Here is a 20,479-nt window from a genome sequence, read left to right on the forward strand (position 1 = left end):
GAATGGTTCCACAGCTGGCAGTGCTGTTGTGGTGAAACCTGGGAGATTTGGGAGCAGATTATTTTTTTAGAAACTATAGTAAAGCTAATAATTTACCTGAATGGTTACATTTAGCTTGCTGGTTATAGTGTGAGTGCATGTGTGTGTTTGTGTGTTAATGTTAGTTGCTCAGTCGTGTCTGACTCTTTGGGACTCCATGAATTGTGGCCTGCGAGCTCCTCTGTCATAGAATTCTCCAGGAAAGAATACTGGAGTGGGTAGCCATCCCCTTTTCACGGGGGTCTTCCTGACCCAGGGATCAAACCCCAGTCTTCTGCATTGCAGGCAGATTCTTTACCATCTGAGCCACCAGGGAAGCCGGTTATAGTATAGTGGGTGTTCAGTTCAGTTCAGTTGCTCAGTCGTGTCCGACTCTTTGTGACCCCATGAACCGCAGCACGTCAGGTCTCCCTGTCCATCACCAACTCCCGGAGTTCACTCAAACTCATGTCCATCGAGTCGGTGATGCCATCCAGCCATCTCATTCTCTGTCATCCCCGTCTCCTCCTGCCCCCAATCCCTCCCAGCATCAGAGTCTTTTCCAGTGAGTCAGCTCTTTGCATCAGGTGGCCAAAGTATTGGAGTTTCAGCTTCAACATCAGTCCTTCCAGTGAACACCCAGGACTGATCTCCCTTAGGATGGACTGGTTGGATCTCCTCGCAGTCCAAGGGACTCTCAAGAGTCTTCTCCAGCACCACAGTTCAAAAGCGTCAATTCTTCGGCGATCAGCTTTCTTCACAGTCCAACTCTCACATCCATACATAACCACTGGAAAAACCATAGCCTTGACTAGACAGACCTTTGTTGGCAAAGTAATGTCTCTGCTTTTTAATATGCTGTTTAAGTTGGTCATGACTTTCCTTCCAAGGAGTAAGCGTCTTTTAATTTCATGGCTGCAATTAGCAGCTGCAGTGATTTTGGAGCCCAGAAAAATAAAGTCAGCCACTGTTTCCCCATCTATTTGCCATGAAGTGATGGGACCAGATGCCATGATCTTAGTTTTCTGAATGTTGAGCTTTAAGCCAGCTTTTCACTCTCCTCTTTCACTTTCATCAAGAGGCTCTTTAGTTCTTTGCTTTCTTTATAAGGGTGGTGTCATCTGCATTATCTGAGGTTACTGATATTTCTCCCAGCTTGATTCCAGCTTGTGCTTCGTCCAGCCCAGTGTTTCTTATGATGTACTCTGCATGTAAGTTAAATAAGCAGGGTGACAATATACAGCCTTGATGTACTCCTTTTCCTATTTGGAACCAGTCTGTTGTTCCATGTCCAGTTCTGACTGTTGCTTCCTGACCTGCATACAGGTTTCTCAAGAGGCAGGTCAGGTGGTCTGGTATTCCCATCTCTTTCAGAATTTTCCACAGTTTATTGTGATCCACACAATCAAAGGCTTTGGCATGGTCAATAAAGCAGAAATAGATGTTTTTCTGGAACTCTCTTGCTTTTTTGATGATCCATCAGATGTTGGCAATTTGATCTCTGGTTCCTCTGCCTTTAGTGGGTGTTAGTGTTTTAAAAAAAATGAAAGATCAGAAGAAGTCTTCTGCCAGAAATGCCATGAACCAGAATACAGCACCCCATTCCTTTATTAACTGTTTTTTTTTTTTTTTTGGTCTTTCTGTTGTGTGTCTTCCGGTGCTGTGTAGACAAGTAGTTTTTGGTGCTGAATGTAGTTTTGTGCTTTTGTAGTTTCATGTGCTTCATTGTTTTTGGATTTGATGGTTTTCAGGTTAATTAAGGTGGTGACTATCTTCTACCCCTTACTCCTGCTCAGTGAATCAAACACCCACAAATTCAGTGTGAAAATTTCAAAATTTTTTGAAGGGAGTTAGGTGGTACATGCTGATTCCCAGAGAGTTGTTTCTAGAAAAATCAAAGTAACACTGAGTATTACATGGAAGTGCCCAAGTAACTTTTAGATTGTCACTTTCTAATTAATGGCTTTAGAGAATATTATGCTTATCTCTTCAGTAAACACATATTAAGTAGCTTATTATTGTCAATTTGTGCCAGTCTCTGGGCTCGCTGCTTTAACTTGCCTCCTCATTTAATGCTTATAACCCTGTGAGTTGCCCCATTTTATAGTAAGGAAATGGATGTGAATGCATTAAGTAACAGATCACCACGATTCACACCACAAAGCCAGCATTTAAATCCATGCATGTTTGGAGAAGGAAATGGCAACCCTCTCCAGTAGTCTTGCCTGGGAAATCCCATGGACAGAGGAGCCTGGCGGGCTATATATATATAGTCCATGGGTCGCAAAGAGTTGGATGTGACTTAGTGACTAACAACAACGACGTTTGGCTCTACTGGCCTGCTCTATCCTGTGCCCCTTCAAAGTAGGTGGGGTGCCGATCTGAGCAAGGCAGAACCCCCGCCTTAAGAGACCATCCTCCCAAGTGGATTGTGTGAAGAGCTGAGAGAGGTTTGAATAGAAAATATCTAGAGTTCAGTGGATGAAGAGGTTATTCAGTTCAGTTCAGTTCAGTCACTCAGTTGTGTCCGACTCTTTGCAACCCCATGAATCACAGCACGCCAGGCCTCCCTGTCCATCACCAACTCCCGGAGTACACTCAAACTCATGTCCATCAAGTCGGTGATGCCATCCAGCCATCTCATTCTCTGTCGTCCCCGTCTCCTCCCACCCCCAATCCTTCCTAGCATCAGATAGAAAATGTGGTAATTGAGCCTTGAATTTTTCAGTTCTGTTCTCAGCTACTCAGTTTGCTCCACTGTACTTTTGTAAATATACAGCTGCCCCCTTCTCTGGGAGAAGGGACTATGGCTCTCATTTCATGGAAGGAACTAGCGTTCTCTCCAAACCAACTTTGCATCACCTAAACGCATCACTGTTCATGGTGATGCAAGTTGCTGCATCAGGTTGTCTGAATATGTTTGCATGTTTTTATTGGCATGCTCTTCTCTCTGCCTCCATCCTGTTCTCAGCAGCCCTCTGAATTTCCTCCTTTAATGCTTCCCACCACATCACAAATGCCTCCAGCTCACCCTGTTGGCTTGCCACTGTGTTCTTCCCTATGTTGCATAACCTCCCCTCTGGGTTTTCCAGCCTCCCCTCCTCTCAGAAAGAAGAATGGATGGGGCGGAGACCTCAGTGATGATGGACCCAGTTTCTCAAACTTCTTTCTTCATTATACCACTCTGGGCCATCTGTGTCTTTATAAAGTAACCTCCTGCCTCTGAAATCCTTATTTTTTTTCTCTACCGAACCTATGGGCAGTTCTTGCTGCACAATTCCCAGTATGCCCAAATTTCACCACAGTTTAGTGAGATAACACCAATTCCCCAGCAACACAGTTCAGATTTCAGTCACCATGGTATATTGTGAGTAGGTACATAAAATACAAACTTCTCTGCCAGCTTTTCAGTCGTGGATCACAACATAAATAACAGATGTGCAGCATGGTCACAGCTAGTCACGTCACTGCTCTTCAGTCTCTTGGGGCTTGGTCACAGCACATTATAATATTATATAATATTATAATAGTAACTGAGGGTTACTCAGTTCACCCTCAGACAGCAAGTGTGTGGCTCTGTTGCCTCCTCGCCTCCTGGTAATAAGCCCATGTGACATTACAGAAAGGGATCATTTAAAGACAGGCTTGGTCAACAGAGATGAATTACTGGAGGTAAAACTGAATGCATTGAGGATGATTTGAAAATGATGACAGCAAGGGGAAGCTTGGATGAGAGCTAGACTTACATGAAGCTGTGGTATGAGGCATATTAAAAAGTCCTAAGGGGACCATGGTGGTGCAGTGGTTAAGATTCCATGCTTCCAGTGCAGGGGGGCCTGGGTTCATTCCCTGGTCAGGGCACTTGATCCCACATCCAGCAACTGAAGATCTTGCGTGCCACAACTAAGATCCGATACAGCCAAATAAATAAATAAATACATTTTTTTTTTTTTTTAAAAAAAGAAAAATCCTATGAATGTAAAAACCAAGTTGAAGTTGCTTCAACACCTTTTAATGTAAATTGCACTAGGAACAGAAAGCTGCTTGTGGTTTAAATGATGGAGCGTTTACTTCTACTTTGGATTGAAGACTAAAAACAAACAAAAACCCAAAAAGCCTTGCCATTCTGGGGACTTCCCTCTGGTGGTCTAGTGGTTAAGAATCTACCTTGGTGTTACAATTGGACTGCATTAACCTTAGTGCCAGTTAAGGATCCAAGGCTTACTTAAATTTAAGTAAAGATTTCCAAGATCCAAGTGATTAGTATTTTAAAAAATTATTTTGATTTTGAGATCAGAGGGGCTTCATGATTAGACTCTAAGATGTGACTGCTTCAACAGATTGGTTAGAATATTGATATATGAAAAAAAAAAAAAGAATATTGATATATGGATTTGCAGCCCTTTGGGGAAGGATAGGATCCAGTGAGGGCTTCCCTGGTGGCTCAGATGTAAAGAATCTACCTGCAGTGCAGGGGACCTGGATTCCATCCCTGGGTGGGGAAGATGCTCTGGAGAATGGAATGGCTACTCACTGCAGTATTCTTACCTGGGAAATCCCATGGACAGAGGAGTCTGGAGGGCTACAGTCCAATAGGTCGCAGAGAGTCGGACATGACTGAGCAACACATGCAGGATCCAGTGAAAGTGCCGTCTGTGAAGTCTAATGCCAGTCAACTGATTCATCACAAGTAACTTGAAACATTTTACTCTCATATTGGGTTGACCCATAAGTTCATTTGAGTTTTCCTTATCGTCTTAATGGAAAAACCCGAACAAACATATTGGCCAACTCAATAGTAGAGTAACTCAGTTTAGATTCTGAGGGTCCTTAGTGAATTGGGTTAAATGGGGAATATTTGTCTAACTGAAGATCAGATTCAGTTCAGTTCAGTTGCTCAGTTGTGTCCGACTCTTTGCGACCCCGTGAATCACAGCACTCCAGGCCTCCTTGTCCATCACCAACTCCCGGAGTTGGAGTTCACCCAAACTCATGTCCATAGAGTTGGTGATGCCATCCAGTCATCTCATTCTCTGTCATCCCCGTCTCCTCCTGCCCCCAATCCCTCCCAGCATCAGAGTTTTTTCCAGTAAGTCAACTCTTCTCATGAGGTGGCCAAAGTATTGGAGTTTCAGCTTTAGCATAAGTCCTTCCAGTGAACACCCAGGATTGAGCTCCTTTAGAATGGACTAGTTGGATCTCCTTGCAGTCCAAGGGACTCTCAAGAGTCTTCTCCAACACCACAGTTCAAAAGCATCAATTCTTCGGTGCTCAGCTTTCTTCACAGTCCAACTCTCACTTCCATACATGACCACTAGAAAAACCATAGCCTTGACTAGACGGACCTTTGTTGGCAAAGTAATGTCTCTGCTTTTTAATATGCTATCTAGGTTGGTCATAACTTTCCTTCCAAGGAGTAAGCGTCTTTTAATTTCATGGCTGCAATCAGCATCTGCAGTGATTTTGGAGCCCAAAAAAATAAAGAATGACACTGTTTCCACTGTTTCCCCATCTATTTGCCATGAAGTGATGGGATCAGATGCCATGATCTTAGTTTTCTGAATGTTGAGCTTTAAGCCAACTTTTTCACTCTCCTCTTTCACTTTCAAGAAGAGGCTTTTGAGTTCCTCTTCACTTTCTGCCATAAGGGTGGTGTCATCTGCATATCTGAGGTTATTGATATTTCTCCCAGCAATCTTGATTCCAGCTCGTGCTTCTTCCAGCCCAGCGTTCCTCATGATGTACTCTGCATATAAGTTAAATAAGCAGGGTGACAATATACAATCTTGATGTACTCCTTTATGTGATATCTTCTGCATGTGAATATGTTTAGAGAAATAAAGCAGTGCTTCTTACCACTTGCTGCAAATTTGATTTTAACAGCTAGCTGATAGACTTTTCTGCTTTAGTGCTCACTTTTAACTGGTAGTCCCGGCTGAAGATAGTTATTCCAACTTTTTGTACTACAGAGGCTGATGTCACTGTACTTTGGATCATTCAGAACTGCATATTGTTCTTTCACACTGCTGGTACAGACCTTTTTGGCACTGTGACACACTGCATGATATTTATATAGCTTTATCAGCCTGATTAGTTCAAAAACACCTTGAGGGTAAATACATATATTTACTATTTTTAATCTAAAAGCAAGTAGCACAAAATCTTGCAGCAGTGAAAGCTTGTTTTAAATTTTTATTGGAGTATAGTTGCTTTGCAATGTTGTATTAGTTTCTGCTATTCAGCAAAGTGAATCCACTATATGTATACACATATCCCCTCTTTTTTGGATTTCCTTTTCATTGAAAATTTAAACATAGATGGTTCTCCTTCAGAATCTTCTGATACATTTATAAATATAACAGTTTTAACAGGAAGAATAGTGGATCTAGACAGCCAGGAGTGAATCTCATGAGTGACATTGGTTTCAACCTGTGGCCTTGTACAGTTCCAAATATGTCAGAGTCGATCTTGTCTTTAAAACCTTATTAAATAGTAATTGTCATATAATTTGATGTTTTTCTTTCTTTCACTGGCTGCAGAGCATCTTTTGGTATAGTTTGTTTCTTTTCTTTACAAAGTCTCTGGTCCTAAGGGTTGATGTTACCACCAACTTCCACAAGATGGCAGACTAAACCCATTTTGTTGTTAGGTTTCAAACCACTTTTAACATACATGCCTGTGTTCTTTATTACTGTTAAATCTTTTTTTGCTTTTTCTTTAGATGGGCAGTATCAAACCGAGAAATGCTCATAGCCCAAAACAGCTCCTTGGAATTTAAGCTACACAGACTCTATTTTATTAGCTTGTTAATGGGTGGAACTACAAATCAGCGAGAGGCGTTGCAGTATGCTAAAAATTTTCAGCCGTTTGCCCTAAATCATCAAAAAGGTGAGTCTAGAGTCTGAGGGTTTTAATGGTTGAAACAGGGCTAAAGCTGCCACTGGAATTTGTTTGTCTTAACTAGCTGTAACATGTATTGCTGAGAAACTGAAACAATTGTAGATGATAATCACTTAATTAAAAAAGCTCTTGACTGGCTCTAGAACAGAAGTAAAATATTAAAGCCTCTTGACTGAGGGAATTCCCTGAAGGTCCAGTGGTTAGGACTCTGTGCTCTCACTGCCAAGAGCCCCTAGTCGGGAAACTAAGATTCTACAAGCTGTGGAGCAAGGCTTAAAAACAAAATCTCTTAATTGAAAAGCCGGAAAGAAACTTTACATTTTGGAGGATTCTGTTAAACTAAGAGGAGACAAAGTATGTTCTTGTTCCACCACTCCCCCCGCCACCCCCTGGGCTACTGTTGTCACCACAGCCAAATGTCTGAAGGCATAGCAAGGTGGCAGCCTTAACCCAAGAACCAGTGTAGGGGGACTGGCTAGCTTTACAGCCAAAGATAGTGATGGCCCCACACGACTCACCTCTGGATAATGGCAATCACACTGTGCTGTGTATAAGAATAAAATAATTACACATTCAATATTTAGTGCTTTCCTTTTCTTATTTTTCTCTGTGCTGTTTCTTTAAAAGGCAGCAAGCTTAAGGACCAGAATTTTAAAAAACATTGTTAATAAGTTATTTTATGCCATGTCCACTGGGGAGATGATTGCCTTTCAGTGTATGACTTGCAAACTCAAGTGTGAGCATTCACGGCTCCAAACCACTGCCGCTTCTGTTTAGACATTCAGGTCTTGATGGGGAGCCTCGTGTACCTGAGACAAGGGATTGAGAATTCGCCGTATGTTCACCTGCTTGACGCAAACCAGTGGGCTGACATCTGTGACATCTTCACCCGGGATGCCTGTGCCCTCCTGGGGCTCTCCGTGGAGTCCCCGCTCAGTGTCAGGTATGGACGCTGGCCTGTCCAGTTTTTGTTGTTGTTGTTGATTTTTGAGGGTTCCCTCTGCTCTATAGTTGGTTCTCGTTTGTTAACTGTTTTTACACAGTAGCATATATATGTTGATCCCGATCTCCCAGTCCATCCCATCCCCCCTTCCCCCTTGGTATCCATAAGTTTGGTCTCTACACCTGTGACTCTTATTTCTACTTTGCACAAGCTCATCTCTACCATTTTTCTAGATTCCACATATATACATTATATACATGGTATATATCATATATAATTATATACATTATAAATTATATATATAGATTATATGTAATACATTATTTATGTATATTATATATACCATATTTGTTTTTCTGACTTACTTCACTCTGTGTGACAGTCTCTAGGTCCATCCTTGTCTCTGCAGATGGCACAATTTTGTGCTTTTTAACAGCTGAGTAATATTCCATTGTATATACGTATCCTATCTGTTTTTTAAACGTTCATCGCATCAGTCAGTTCTGCTTAATTTGCGGTCTAGTTCTTGATGTTCAAAGCTGAGAGAACGTTTGTCTTTCTAAAGAAGAGTTGGTATTTCAGGAGATCATCACACTTGGCGACAGTTTTAGAGGAGCAGTTAGCAGAGTGTGGTCTGTGATCCTTCGGGGGTCTTTTAGAGCCTTTCCCACTGTGTTCACGTGGTGGGTTAATAAAGTCCTTCAACCCTAGCACAGATGAGGGCAGTGGTCCCAAACCCCACAAAGACTTGCTGTATTCCTCACCACTCACACTTGCAGATATTTTAGTTTTACTTAAAAATGTTCTTGACAAACCATTAAAAATCATTCACTTTATTTGTGTGCCTGAATAGGAAGTTCAAATAAAACTCTTCAGCTCATGCTAGGTCATGACATAATATGATGATGTCTCAAGAAAAAGTGTCTGTATAATGTTTGAGTTATGAGCTAAAGAACTAGTTGCTTTTTCCTAGAACACAGTTTTTACTTAAAAATCCACTGAAAGACTGCAGTTATTCAATTCACACTCAGGCTTTTGGCAGATATCTATTCAGATGAATGAAGTGGGGCTCTCATGTCAGGGAAAGCAACTGGTGGTATCTTTTGCCACAGTGATGGAATTTTTAAGCTAAAATAGAAATTTGGGGAAACTTGAACCCACCACGGTGAGCTTGACAGCTTCCCAGTGCTTAAAGACATTTCTAATGAAATTGGTGGTGATAATAATTTTAATTTTTCTATATATAATAAAATGTGCTAGCTCTTAGAAGAGTAGTATGATCTTACAAAATCATGCATGAGTCATGGATTAATTCAGAGTTCAAGACTGTTGGGTTTTAGTAGAGCAGAGTACAAAAAATACTTGACATAACAGCAAGGATTCAGATTCCACTTTGCAGCTAACCTTTTTAACAGACTGTTACTTTGTGGTGGTTTAGTGAGGCATTAATGAAGAATATCCACAATTATATGAAAAGGCAGTTAAAGTGATACATATCTCTGTGAGACTAGATTTTTTTCCCACTTCAACGGAAAGAATACATTGCAACAAATTGAATGCAGAGGAGGGTATAAGAATCCAGTTGTCTTCTGTTAAACCGGAGGTTAGAAAGATATGTAAAAACAGAGAACAGTGCTGCTCTTCTCACAAGGTTATTTTTGGCTTGGAAAATATAGTTATTTTCCGAGAATGTCATCTATCACATGTAATATATTTATTATTTTCAACATTTTAAACATTTAAATTTTAAACATTTTAGTTTTGCTTTCTAATACAATAAATAATGATGGAACCCACAAAACCAAACACCCTCTGAGATCCTTAATTTTTTTTTTAATAAAAAATATACAGCAACTTCCCTTTAGTTATCTGTTTTACATATGGCAATGTGTATATTTCTGTGCTACTCTCTCAATTTTTATTATTGTTTTAATTCATATTTTTTTAAATTTTGGTACCTCTGTCTTCTTTGACATAACACAATGTTTTCAATATTCACCGATGTTGTAGCATGGATCAGTGCTTCATTTTTTTCTTTTTTTTATATTTTTAATTTTTATTTAATAAATGGTACAAAGCACAATGCCAAAAACATTAACAGTTAAAATTTCACCAAATGAAAAAATACTATAGAATACAGTTGTAAAAAGCTACATTAAGTTATTTGACAACTACCTCAGGCTGCAAAAAGAAAAAAAACCCAATGCCATACCTAAGTTATCCCTCTTTCAAAGTAATGCCATTTATGTTATAAACCATGAGCACCCCATCAAAAGACGGGAACTACTTTTGTTAATTCACATATATATATATATATGACTGTATCACTTTGCTATACACCTGAAACAAACACAACACTGTAAATAAAATATAGTGCAATACAGTAAAAATAGGTAACAGACCTTTGGGGCTTTACACCAAGTTAGAGTTCCTATCAGAGGGATAACAGCACCACAGCCGCACTGAATCCACATGAAGGAGGCACGCGAATGACTGGATTACAAGAGTTTACAGGAATGAGAGCTGCCCACTTCCCAGAAACCCCAGCTCACAGAAAACCAACAAATGTTTCAGCCTACAAAGGGGTCCTGGAATCAAAAGGCCTAAGAACCCGTTTCCAGAACTGACTCCTGCAGCCCGACTCATTTGATTCCTCTGGTGTTTTGAATCTCTGCTCCGTGCCAGGCATTGTGTGGGACACAGATGAGTCAGGCGCAGCCTGTGTTCACAGGGGTCAGAGTCCTACGTAGGAGACAGAGCAGTTCACTTGAACGTGCTGTGGGGCTGCAGGGTCAGGTTCCCTGGGACAGACTTGAAATGGGGGGAGGCAGATGTGCAGGAGGCTTACTGGGATCACCCCCTGCAGGCAGCGAGAGCAGCAGGATCAGGCAGAGAGGAAGGCTGAACTCTGATGCAGTGTCACCAGAGGCCTCAGCCCACCCCTGCAGCACTCCGGAGCTGCGGCGGCCGGTGGAGTCATCCCAGTTGGGACAACTTTTGTATCATCAGGTGGAGCTGTCTTAGAATGTGACCCTGGTCCAGTCGCTTCCTTCAGGTGAGGGCAGTCTTGAAGAGGGACTCAGCAGAAAGTTGACCGCCAGCACTTGTAGATCTGAGAAGTGTGTACTTCTGCCCTGGCTCTCCAGGGTGATCCAGGTCTGGAACGGGCTGTGCAAGGAAACGTTTCAGAGTGTCATTAATGCTAAGAATTCTGTTGGGGGGGAGGTGGGGGCCACAGTTCCTGAGGCACTAGCCTGCTGTCAAAGAAATCTACTCTCCTCCTACGCTTGAAAGAAAAAAAGAATGCGCATGTGAGGACGCGCGCACTACTTGAGCAAAACAGGGGCTCTGTCATGCCTGGAGTCCAGTGGGACCCTCTGCACACAGTATGCGGTCTGGAGGAGTCGGTGTTGCCTGGGCCCAAGCTTTCTGCCGCCGGGCCTGGCTTTAACAGTCCCTCTCTGCCCTCCAGTTTCTCAGCAGGTTGTGTGGCGCTGCCAGCTTTAATTAACATCAAAGCTGTGATCGAACAGAGGCAGTGCACTGGCGTTTGGAACCAGAAAGATGAATTACCTGTGAGTGCCATTTCCTATTGGTTATTATCTCTCCCGTCAAGAGAAGAACATGGATGTGATGGATTTTAAATGCTTATTTTGCCTTTTAATCAGGAAATTTTATTGTAGCCATTTGATAGGAATTCTTTTATCTGTACGGAGACATGAGTAAACAGTAAAAGCAGGGTAGGTAGTAGTGTTAGCCACTCAGTCATGTCTGACTCTTTGTGACTCCATGGACTGTAGCCTGCCAGGCTCCTCTGTCTGTGGAATTCTCCAGACAAGAATACTGAAGAGGGTTGCCATTCCCTTCTCTGGGGCATCTTCCCCACCCAGGGTTGGAACCCTAGTCTCCTGCATTGCAGGCAGATTCTTTACTATCTGACCCATAGGTACATTTTGGAGGATTGGAGTTTTCTTCCCATTTTGACTTAGAGCAGCAGTGACAGCTGGTGAAGGAAAAGGTCAGAAGGGGGAAAGGTGGATGTACTGAGGCATGTGTGGTGTTCTAAGAGCTGTCGACTTCAAAAAACGTGTATGAGAGTTGTGAGTTAAGTATTATTGGGGACAGAATGAGGACTGCAGCCTGGGAGGCAGCACCTTAGATAGATATGAGGCGGTGCTAGGACTGGGCTTGTAAAATCAGTTCCTGAAAGGATTTAACTATCTGCAGACCTGCTGCGCCAGTTTTCCCGGAGCAGAGTGCCTCACTCCTGTTCTCCACTCTGCACTACCCTTCAGGGTGTCTGGAAGGTCAGCATCTACTCTAGTCACTTGCCAGCTCTCTCCCTTCTCAGAGTGGTAGTTTGTCTATCTCTAAAATGGGGACCATCCTTCTCTTTATGGGGCTGTTAAAGGCTAGATAGAGGTAACAGAGGAATGCTTAGAATAATATGAGACATACAGTAGGTAGTCAGGTTTTGTTGCCATAGGAGTTATGACATGGAAGCATAATATAGGTCATCGTGTGTGTGTGTGTGTTTCCACTAGGCCTCAGACAGTAGGCACTGAATGTTTGACAGGAATTCTCATTCCTGCCTGACTTGGTCATGGATCCCAAAGGCCAAAAATATGTATTTAGCTTTTTGCTTTACTTCTGCCACCTCTGTGTGCAGGTTTATCTGCAGTTCCCTTGTTCTTCCAGCTGGTAACTGTCAGTTGGTTGCCCCAGCTTCTCAGGATCAATTCTGATTAAAGGTGCAGGTGCACGCCCAGACTTGACTGTGGTCAGGACACAAGCAGTACCTGGCGTGACAGCTGCTCGTTGAAACAAGTGAAAAGAACTCGAGCCTTCCCTCGCTTTGCTGAGGCAGGTGCCTGCGAGAACCTGGCAGTTTCCCAACTGTATTGTCAATGTCTGACACTTGCACCCTAGAACAGAGCACACCAAAATCTGAATTCACCAAGCGCCTGTGTGTCAGGGGAATAAAGTAGTTGGGGGTGGAGGGGAATGATCTGGTTATTTTATCTCGGGATCATTGTTACACTCTGCCAACTTTCTTGGAAGAATCTGGACAATATAGACTTTTCTGTTGATAGCCATTTGAGATTTAGAAGAAAAGAAAACAGAAGGAACTGATGTTTGTGAAGCCTCTGTCACATGCTAACCACTATGCTAAGGTGATTTCATAGCTTTTGTTCACTGCAGTCAGAGAGAGCTGATAGAGTGCTATGGGCGCAGATGGATGGGGTGTGAATTCTCCGGCTGAAATTTAGTTTGAAGCCCTTGTTTCAGGTGGTTTCTCTGGACAGTTGCATACAAAACATGGGAAGCCCAGATCTAAAGCCCACACAGCAATAAACAGTATTTAGTCTGCCTTTAATGAATTAGCACACTGAATTGTATCAGTGCGTTGTGAAAACCATCAGCATTTCTGGTGAGTTTATTCATTTGGTCATGCTGTGCAGCATGTGGGATCTTAGTTCACTGACCAAGGATCGAACCCCTGTCCCGGCAGTGGAGGCACAAACTCTAAGCTCTGGACCGCCAGGGAAGTCCCTTGGTGGGTTTACTCTTTTATACATCTTGATGAGTTTTTAAGAGTATTTGACTTCCAGAGTATTTTTGCCTTGCCTTTGACCTTTGCTTTCAGGCAGTAGAATTTGGTTTGCTATATAGTGTTATAAATAATTTTGACGGTTGATTTAGAATGATGAGGTAATACTTTGAGTCCCGAAGACTGTCCATCTTTGAGTTAGTTTAGAAGAGTGCTGTAAAAAGTTACCTTCGTATGAGCAGTTTTGATGGAATGTTCTTTGCTGCAGAATACATACTGGCATGTGGATGGTTTCCTGAAATATAACTTGAGTCCTTTACCTTTTTAAAAACAGATTGAAGTGGACCTTGGTAAAAAGTGCTGGTATCACTCGATATTTGCCTGTCCTATTCTTCGTCAGCAAACAACAGATAACAATCCACCCATGAAATTGGTCTGTGGTCATATTATATCAAGAGATGCCCTGAATAAAATGTTTAATGGTAGCAAGTAAGTGACTTAACTTTTTTAATAATATATATATGTGGAACTTGTTGGGACAATAAATATAAGGATAAATAAACATAGCTAGAATTTAGAAATATATAGATTTACTTATTTAGTGGGTGGTATCTGATCTTTTCTCAATCTAAAGACTGAGAAGTTTGTTCAAGAATTTATTAATTAGATTTTAAAAAACAATCTCAAAACTCTGTTTCTAGCATAGGCAGCTAGAGAATTTCTCATTGGAGTTCATTTCAGACTCATGACAGTGAAGTCTTTCTTTGAAGAAAAGGTGTTTGTGCCCTTCTCAGCAGCTGAGTGCGGGTGGTTGGCAACTTGGTTCAGACCATGCTGGTTTCTGACGCCACCACAGGGTGTCGTGTGCCACCACGGGCATGTAGGCCTAGCAGCTGGCATCAGTTTTGCTGCGCATGTGTGGATTGTGACATCAGTGCATCTGAAAGTCATTCTGAGATAGGTGCAAGCTAAACCTTGGAGAAAAAAAAAATTGAATTTCTTCTGAAACCCCAAAAGCAATTTCAGAACGGTTGTTTTACTGATTGCCACTGAAGAAGAGCCTTGCAATGTAGGGTCTGTCTTGGACGGTGTTTATTTTTAACTCTTCAAAACATGGCTGTTCTATTAAGGGAAAGCACAGTTATAGATCTGCACAGGCAAGCTTATGTGTGAGTGTAATTGTTACAAGATACTCTGTAACTAGATAAAAATTGAATGCTCAGTACTGATTCTGATTCTTGATTCAATGTTTTCTTTCTTGTCTTTAGGTTAAAATGTCCATATTGTCCAATGGAACAAAGTCCAGGGGATGCCAAACAGATATTTTTCTGAAGAAATAACTTTAGTTTGCAATTTGTAAGTGAAACTGAATCGAGGGTGCATTTCAGAAGAGAACGTTCCATTTAATGCAGCTAACCAAGGACTCCCATGTTTCTATAAGCTAATGCTCCAGAAACTTTGCCAACATCTTAGTGTGTACACACGGTGGGGAGTGCTCCAGTTGGATATTATCATAGGGCTTTATTATATTCTTGGTCTTCATTTCTGATCAAGTAAATACACCAGCAGTTGTCATTCAATGCAGGTTTTTGTACTTAATTATATGGTGATTTTTTTACTTTTTAAGAGCAGAAACAGAAATTTACCTTCCTGCCATGTGTTTAATAGTTCTCCTGCTTTTACTTTTGTCATTCTCCTGATAACTGTAAGCCTTGAGAATGTTTGTGCAGAAGTTTTATTTCCTATTATGTAACATAATTAAATGAAAATCCTTCAGAAAAAAAGTTTGATAAACTGAATTGTGGTTACGAAACTCATCTGCAGGGTTTTGTTTTTTTGTTTTGCTTAAGGAAGAAAGCTGTGATAAATTGCACATTTGCTTTCTGATATTTTCCTCTGCTCTAGCTCTCACTGAGAAGTCAGCAGACCTGCACCTGAGCTGTGCTGGTAGCCCCAGCAGGCTGCCCGTTGCAAGATTCCATAATGAATTTATTAGCAGGTCGGTGTGACCAGTCTTCCACTAGAACAGAGTGGAAGCAGTACTATCGTTTCTTTGCTTTTATTGCCGAGAGGTGCTTGTTTTAAGAGTGTGTTCAATAAAACAAAATTCTGATGTTCGCAGCGTTAAGTTGACATTTGCTCCCTTAGTCTTGGTAGCCCTCTTCTCTGAAATCTGCCTTCAGGACTTGGCTGTGTATATTGCATTTGTGTATCATTGCAGACACAGTGTTGTGCATGTGTGTGTACATATATGTGTACATGTGCACCAGCATCAAACATTGTGTAGCTGGAAGGGAAGAAGCATGTTCCAGTCCTCAGATGCAGTTATCAGACTCATCACTTTCAGTCCTTAAAGTTAGAAGTTAGCCAATTTTCTGTAGCACAGAATGTTTATTGCTGTTTTTTTGTATTTGAATAGCATCCTGTTCAATGCCTCTCTTCTGCAAAACGTATCATCTCATTGACTGTGAATCTGTATATTATTCTGATGGATACAGATAATGATCGTTTCTCTTGTGAGGTATCTTCATTTAATGCACTGTCCGGAAATAGCCATGCGTGAGAGTCTTTCTCTGTATGATGAACTACAAGGAAAAGACATCTGTGGACGCAATTCTGACTTAAACCCATGAAGTTACTTCATTTTGAGGAGAATGTCCTATGGAAATCACCAAATACTTTGTAACTCTGTATCATCTGACTTAGAACTGAATATCAATATAGGAAAACTTCCACAAGAAAATGAAGAAAGGAGACGACACAGAAGCGAAGAGAAACGTGACGCTTCACATTTTAAACTGCAGACTGACTTTGTTTCCGTGGGCAGGGAGGAGGGTGATACCGGATTTGGTGCTCGGTTATTGGAAACCGGCAGCATTTGCTGTCATATATACCAGCCTGGATAGTTCATCCTGAAGTGTTTACCAGGGAGAGCTGCGATTTGGTTGTAAATGAAGGGGATACTGCTTGGTTGCTGTGTGTGGTCAGGCTGACGGTGAGGGTTGTATTACTGTATGCTGTGGGGCTGAGCCGGGATTTGATTGGCCTGCTCAGTGCTCGCTTTGCCCGACTTCCTGCTTTGGCCAACTTCCGGCTCAGCTCCACAGCTCTCCTGTTGGAACCCGCTGTCTGCTAAAGCAGTGAAGGAAGAGAGCAGAGAGTAGCTCCTCGGACTCCAGGAGAAGGTAGAGAACTCCAGGCAACACTTGGGCCGAAGATGTAAAAGTGATTTATCTTTCAGTTAAACCCAGAGTGTCTTTTTTATTTTTTTTACCTTTTGCTCACTAGGCCAGATTTAGTTTTAGTTACAACTTATTCTCACCTTTCCACCTCAAACACCCACACAATATTGAGGCTTTGTGTAAGGTTCCTACATTGCTGACATTGCCCTGGAGGCCAGTGGTATGTGTTTTTGACAGCCAGACCCCACAGCAGCTGGCTTAGGCCCCTTTAAAGAAGAGACGCCAGTAAAAGCTCCGCTTTGTCCCTCTCGCAGTGTTGGCAGCCCCATTGACAGTTTTCTGTGCAGCTCGTGAAACTTTAGAAAGAATATGCTTTAATGGAAGCATCTGATTTTGCATCTACCTGTGCAGGGTCCTTGTGGTTCCCACTGGGCAGGTTAGGGCCAAAAATTTGAAACTGTTGATCTGATAATTTAACATACAAATGATGTCTTGTGACCTTCTATAATTAAACATACGGACTTAAAATTCACTGGTGACTAAATGTGAAGGAAAGAGGTGGATTTGAAGAGACCAGAGCTTAACCAAAGATACGGAAATGCAGCATGCTGCCCTTTCAACTCTAGAAACACCTTCCCCAATGGTGTCAGGACCAGGTCGTCACTGAGACTGTTAGTGCAGTCATTGCATTCTGCTCTTAAAAACGGTCGTGATAGAGCCAAGGTTTTACAGTCAGATTAATGGTAACAGTATGCATTTAAAACAGAATCTGAGTGATTTCTTAAATCTCTTGGAAACTATTTCCATTTCCCAGGCTCCGACAGAGGCCGTGGAACTATGCTAAACCAATAAAACCTTATCAGATCCTTACATTCTGATTTAGAGCCACTGTGCTTTCAAGTACACACTGAAGTGCAGCGGCAAAGGTTGTCTTTTGATCTTTTTTTCTCCTTTGTGCAATCATCACTGATGCCATTTCTGTCATTTTAGTGGTGATTTTATGATACTTCTAATACATAAATGAACGGGTATTGGTGCCTCTTGATTTTTAAAATTTTGAAGAGAAGAGCCACCTCATATTCATAGGGTGTATGAGTATCTTGTGAGTGTATGAGCATTTGATTGAACCTAAGAAAGTGATGAAGCAAATCTTACTGATTTTTCTGTAGCAGCTGATGTATACAGACACACTAAAACCCACATCTCATTATGTGGGGCATGAAGATCCTTTTTTTTCTCTTCAAGTAGTCCCACGGGGTTATGCAGTTTAAATTCAGTATATTGTATGCTGTGAGTTATTTTCCACCTCGGTGATTTCACCCTCTGGGACAGTAGATTTTGCAAAAACCAAGAATTCTTGGTTTATCTGCACAAGACAAGCTGCTGGTAGACATTAACCCTCCGGTTTTCCAGCTCAATCTCTGATTAAGTGGATGGACAGGCTGGCCAGTCTGCTTAGTCAGCTGACTCAGGTTAATTTCAGGGAAGGCATGGAGGCATGTTTGGTTAACTTCATCGCTAGGCTGTGTGAGGTGAAGACACAAACCAAATACCTTTCATTATTAGCTCTACTTGCATCATCTTTGGGAACACTAGAATGCTGTGGTCTTGAGGGAATGTTATTAGCAAAGAACACGCAGAAGATTTGGTGCTTTGTAAGGCCGTCCAGCAATGGCAGGTGTTTTGCAGCACAGTGGTGTTTACCATAAACAGGTACAAACTTCACAAACTGTGCTTATTGAAGGAGAATTGAATAGATACCAAAAAATAGAATGACAAATGCATTTTAATTGCAGTGAGGCAATTAGTTTTAGGGCAAGTTTTTCTTCTGTTGATTTTACTTCAAGACTTAGGGAGAGAAAACAGTGTAGTTTTCAAGACATTTCCCTCTACAGTTTTAAACTGTAGTGAGCATATGCTTCATTTACTTCCAAAGAGGCAGAAACAGCTGGAATTGGCGTATAGCACATGCTTCGTTTGATGTTAGGGGTGATGACCTACTCTTACTTTAGCAGTCACTTGATGTTCTCCAGCAAGGCAGATGTGGGGTTCACTGGGACTTAGTGCCTGATGTTTTCTTTTGGAAAGGGGTGGGAGTGAATGTATCGGGGGTGGGAGGGTAGCAGGAGAAGAAACGGGAGACTGAGTGAGCGTGCATGTGTCTGAAATTCACCGTTTACCGACACCTGTGTCTCGCTGAACAGGTATTTAATGTATTTCGCTCCTGACTGCAGTGTGCATGTATTTTTTCCCCCTCCTCCATGTTTTCTAAACCTACACTTAAAAGGATTCATCAGATCATCTTTTTCAGATGGCTCAGGATTGCATTTCTTTTGCTTACCCTGTGCTCTTGGGTTCTATAGTATTTCTATAATTATGTAACAATAGTGTTGCACTGTAATCTATCATATAGAGCTATATGTATGGAAAATTTTGATCAGTTTTTTTTTTTAAGAAATGTATTCTGTTTGCAAAGGCACAATAAAGTTGCATCTTATAGACTATAGGCAATAAAGCTAACAATAAACCTTATTTAACACAAACCATATTCACATTCTCTGTTCATTTGATCTTGAGAAAAAGTCGAGCATATCTGGTAGTTTCAGGGATCTCATTTTAACTTAAAAGGTTCTGATATATTTAATTTATAAATTTCAGACATATAATAGAGTTTTGGGAAACTATAAGAAATGCTTTGTTAATGTGTGTATTCCTATGTAAAACACATGGCTTCTCCTGTGTATATTTTTCAAAATTAAAGAAATGCACATTTGAAAAGTGTTTTGTGGAACCAGTCTGTATAAATGTGACAGGTGCCAGAGGCAGGAGGGAGGGAGGGAGCATGGAGGTGAGAGAGCACTGCTGTCTGCCTTTGCTGAGGGTCTGCATATAAAGAGTTTAAGAAAATATCTTTGTCACCATCTCTTCCTTTTCCTGTTGCCACCACCAGTGTGAGAGGAGGTGTTGGCTGGGCACCGTCCCCAGCTTCTAAAGAAGGGGGATTGGGTTGATAATTACAGGTTCCTGCCCCTCATGCTCATCCTGTGGGTGCCTGGGACCCCCTGACCAAGCAAACAATGGGAAGTTGGGCCCAGAAACAGCTGCTGGTGGAGGAGGGTGGCTACACCCAGTTTTGCCAAGGAGGAACAGAGGATGCATTATCTGTCTTTCTCCATGACACCCTGAGGTGGTAGAGACCCAGAATCTCTGCTCCCGTGCTGCTTCTCTATTTTTCTGAGCGAGAAAGACTCATTCTCATCTGAGATTTTCTGATGAATCCTACACCCAGTGGCATCTGGAGCTAGGAGGTCCAGGAGGTATAGATGAAGCCTGGCATCGCCACCTATCCCTGCAGCATTTGGGGTTTCTCCAGATTCAAAATGCAGCCTTCCCTGGTGGCTCGGCAGTAAAGAATGAGCCTGTGCAGGAGACATGAATTCAATCCCTAAATCGGGAGGAGGAAATGGCAACCACTCCCAGTTTTCTTGCCTGGGAAATCCCAAGAACAGAGGGGCCTAGCAGGCTACAGTCCATAGGGTGGCAAAGAGTCGGACACAATTTAGCAACTAAACAAGACTCAGCATCAGCATCACAATGAGTTCCCTGGATTCTCCCTTATCTCCCTTTGTCTCATTGACCTGGGGGTTTTTGCAGAAACTAACAAACTGGCCGGCAATTTGTTATGTAAGTGAATATTGAAGCATCTCCAGTGAATAACGTTTGGATAACAAAAGCAAACTCAGGGAGATAGTGATGGACAGAGAAGCCTGACATTCCGCAGTTCATTGGGTCACAAAGAGTCGGACATGACTTAGCAACTGAACAATAATAACCAAAGACCTATTAATATGTGGTCACTAATGTGTTGTATGTGCATGCGTGCTA

The 20,479-nt window shown here is 41.9% G+C and overlaps 1 protein-coding gene across 2 annotated transcripts in view; it reads left to right on the forward strand.

The window, feature by feature from the left end:
- Positions 1–19,142, forward strand: part of RMND5A (required for meiotic nuclear division 5 homolog A) — a 64,118-nt gene extending 44,976 nt beyond the window's left edge. Inside the window, exons 5-10 of one of the 2 annotated variants that reach the window (XM_055399295.2) lie at positions 6,740–6,906; positions 7,696–7,861; positions 11,334–11,436; positions 13,747–13,901; positions 14,681–14,768; positions 15,832–19,142. In XM_055399295.2, the coding sequence (XP_055255270.1) occupies positions 6,740–6,906; positions 7,696–7,861; positions 11,334–11,436; positions 13,747–13,901; positions 14,681–14,744 (655 nt within the window). In that variant the 3' untranslated portion in view covers positions 14,745–14,768; positions 15,832–19,142. Of the gene's footprint in view, positions 1–6,739; positions 6,907–7,695; positions 7,862–11,333; positions 11,437–13,746; positions 13,902–14,680 lie in introns of both variants that reach the window. The other variant, XM_055399294.2, reaches the window with a different exon arrangement.
- The last annotated feature ends 1,337 nt before the right edge of the window (positions 19,143–20,479 follow it).

The sequence above is a fragment of the Moschus berezovskii genome, chromosome 11 (assembly GCF_049115385.1).
Source record: "Moschus berezovskii isolate FMDL1 chromosome 11, NW_MosBer_1.0, whole genome shotgun sequence".
In the NCBI taxonomy this organism is placed as follows: domain Eukaryota; kingdom Metazoa; phylum Chordata; class Mammalia; order Artiodactyla; family Moschidae; genus Moschus; species Moschus berezovskii.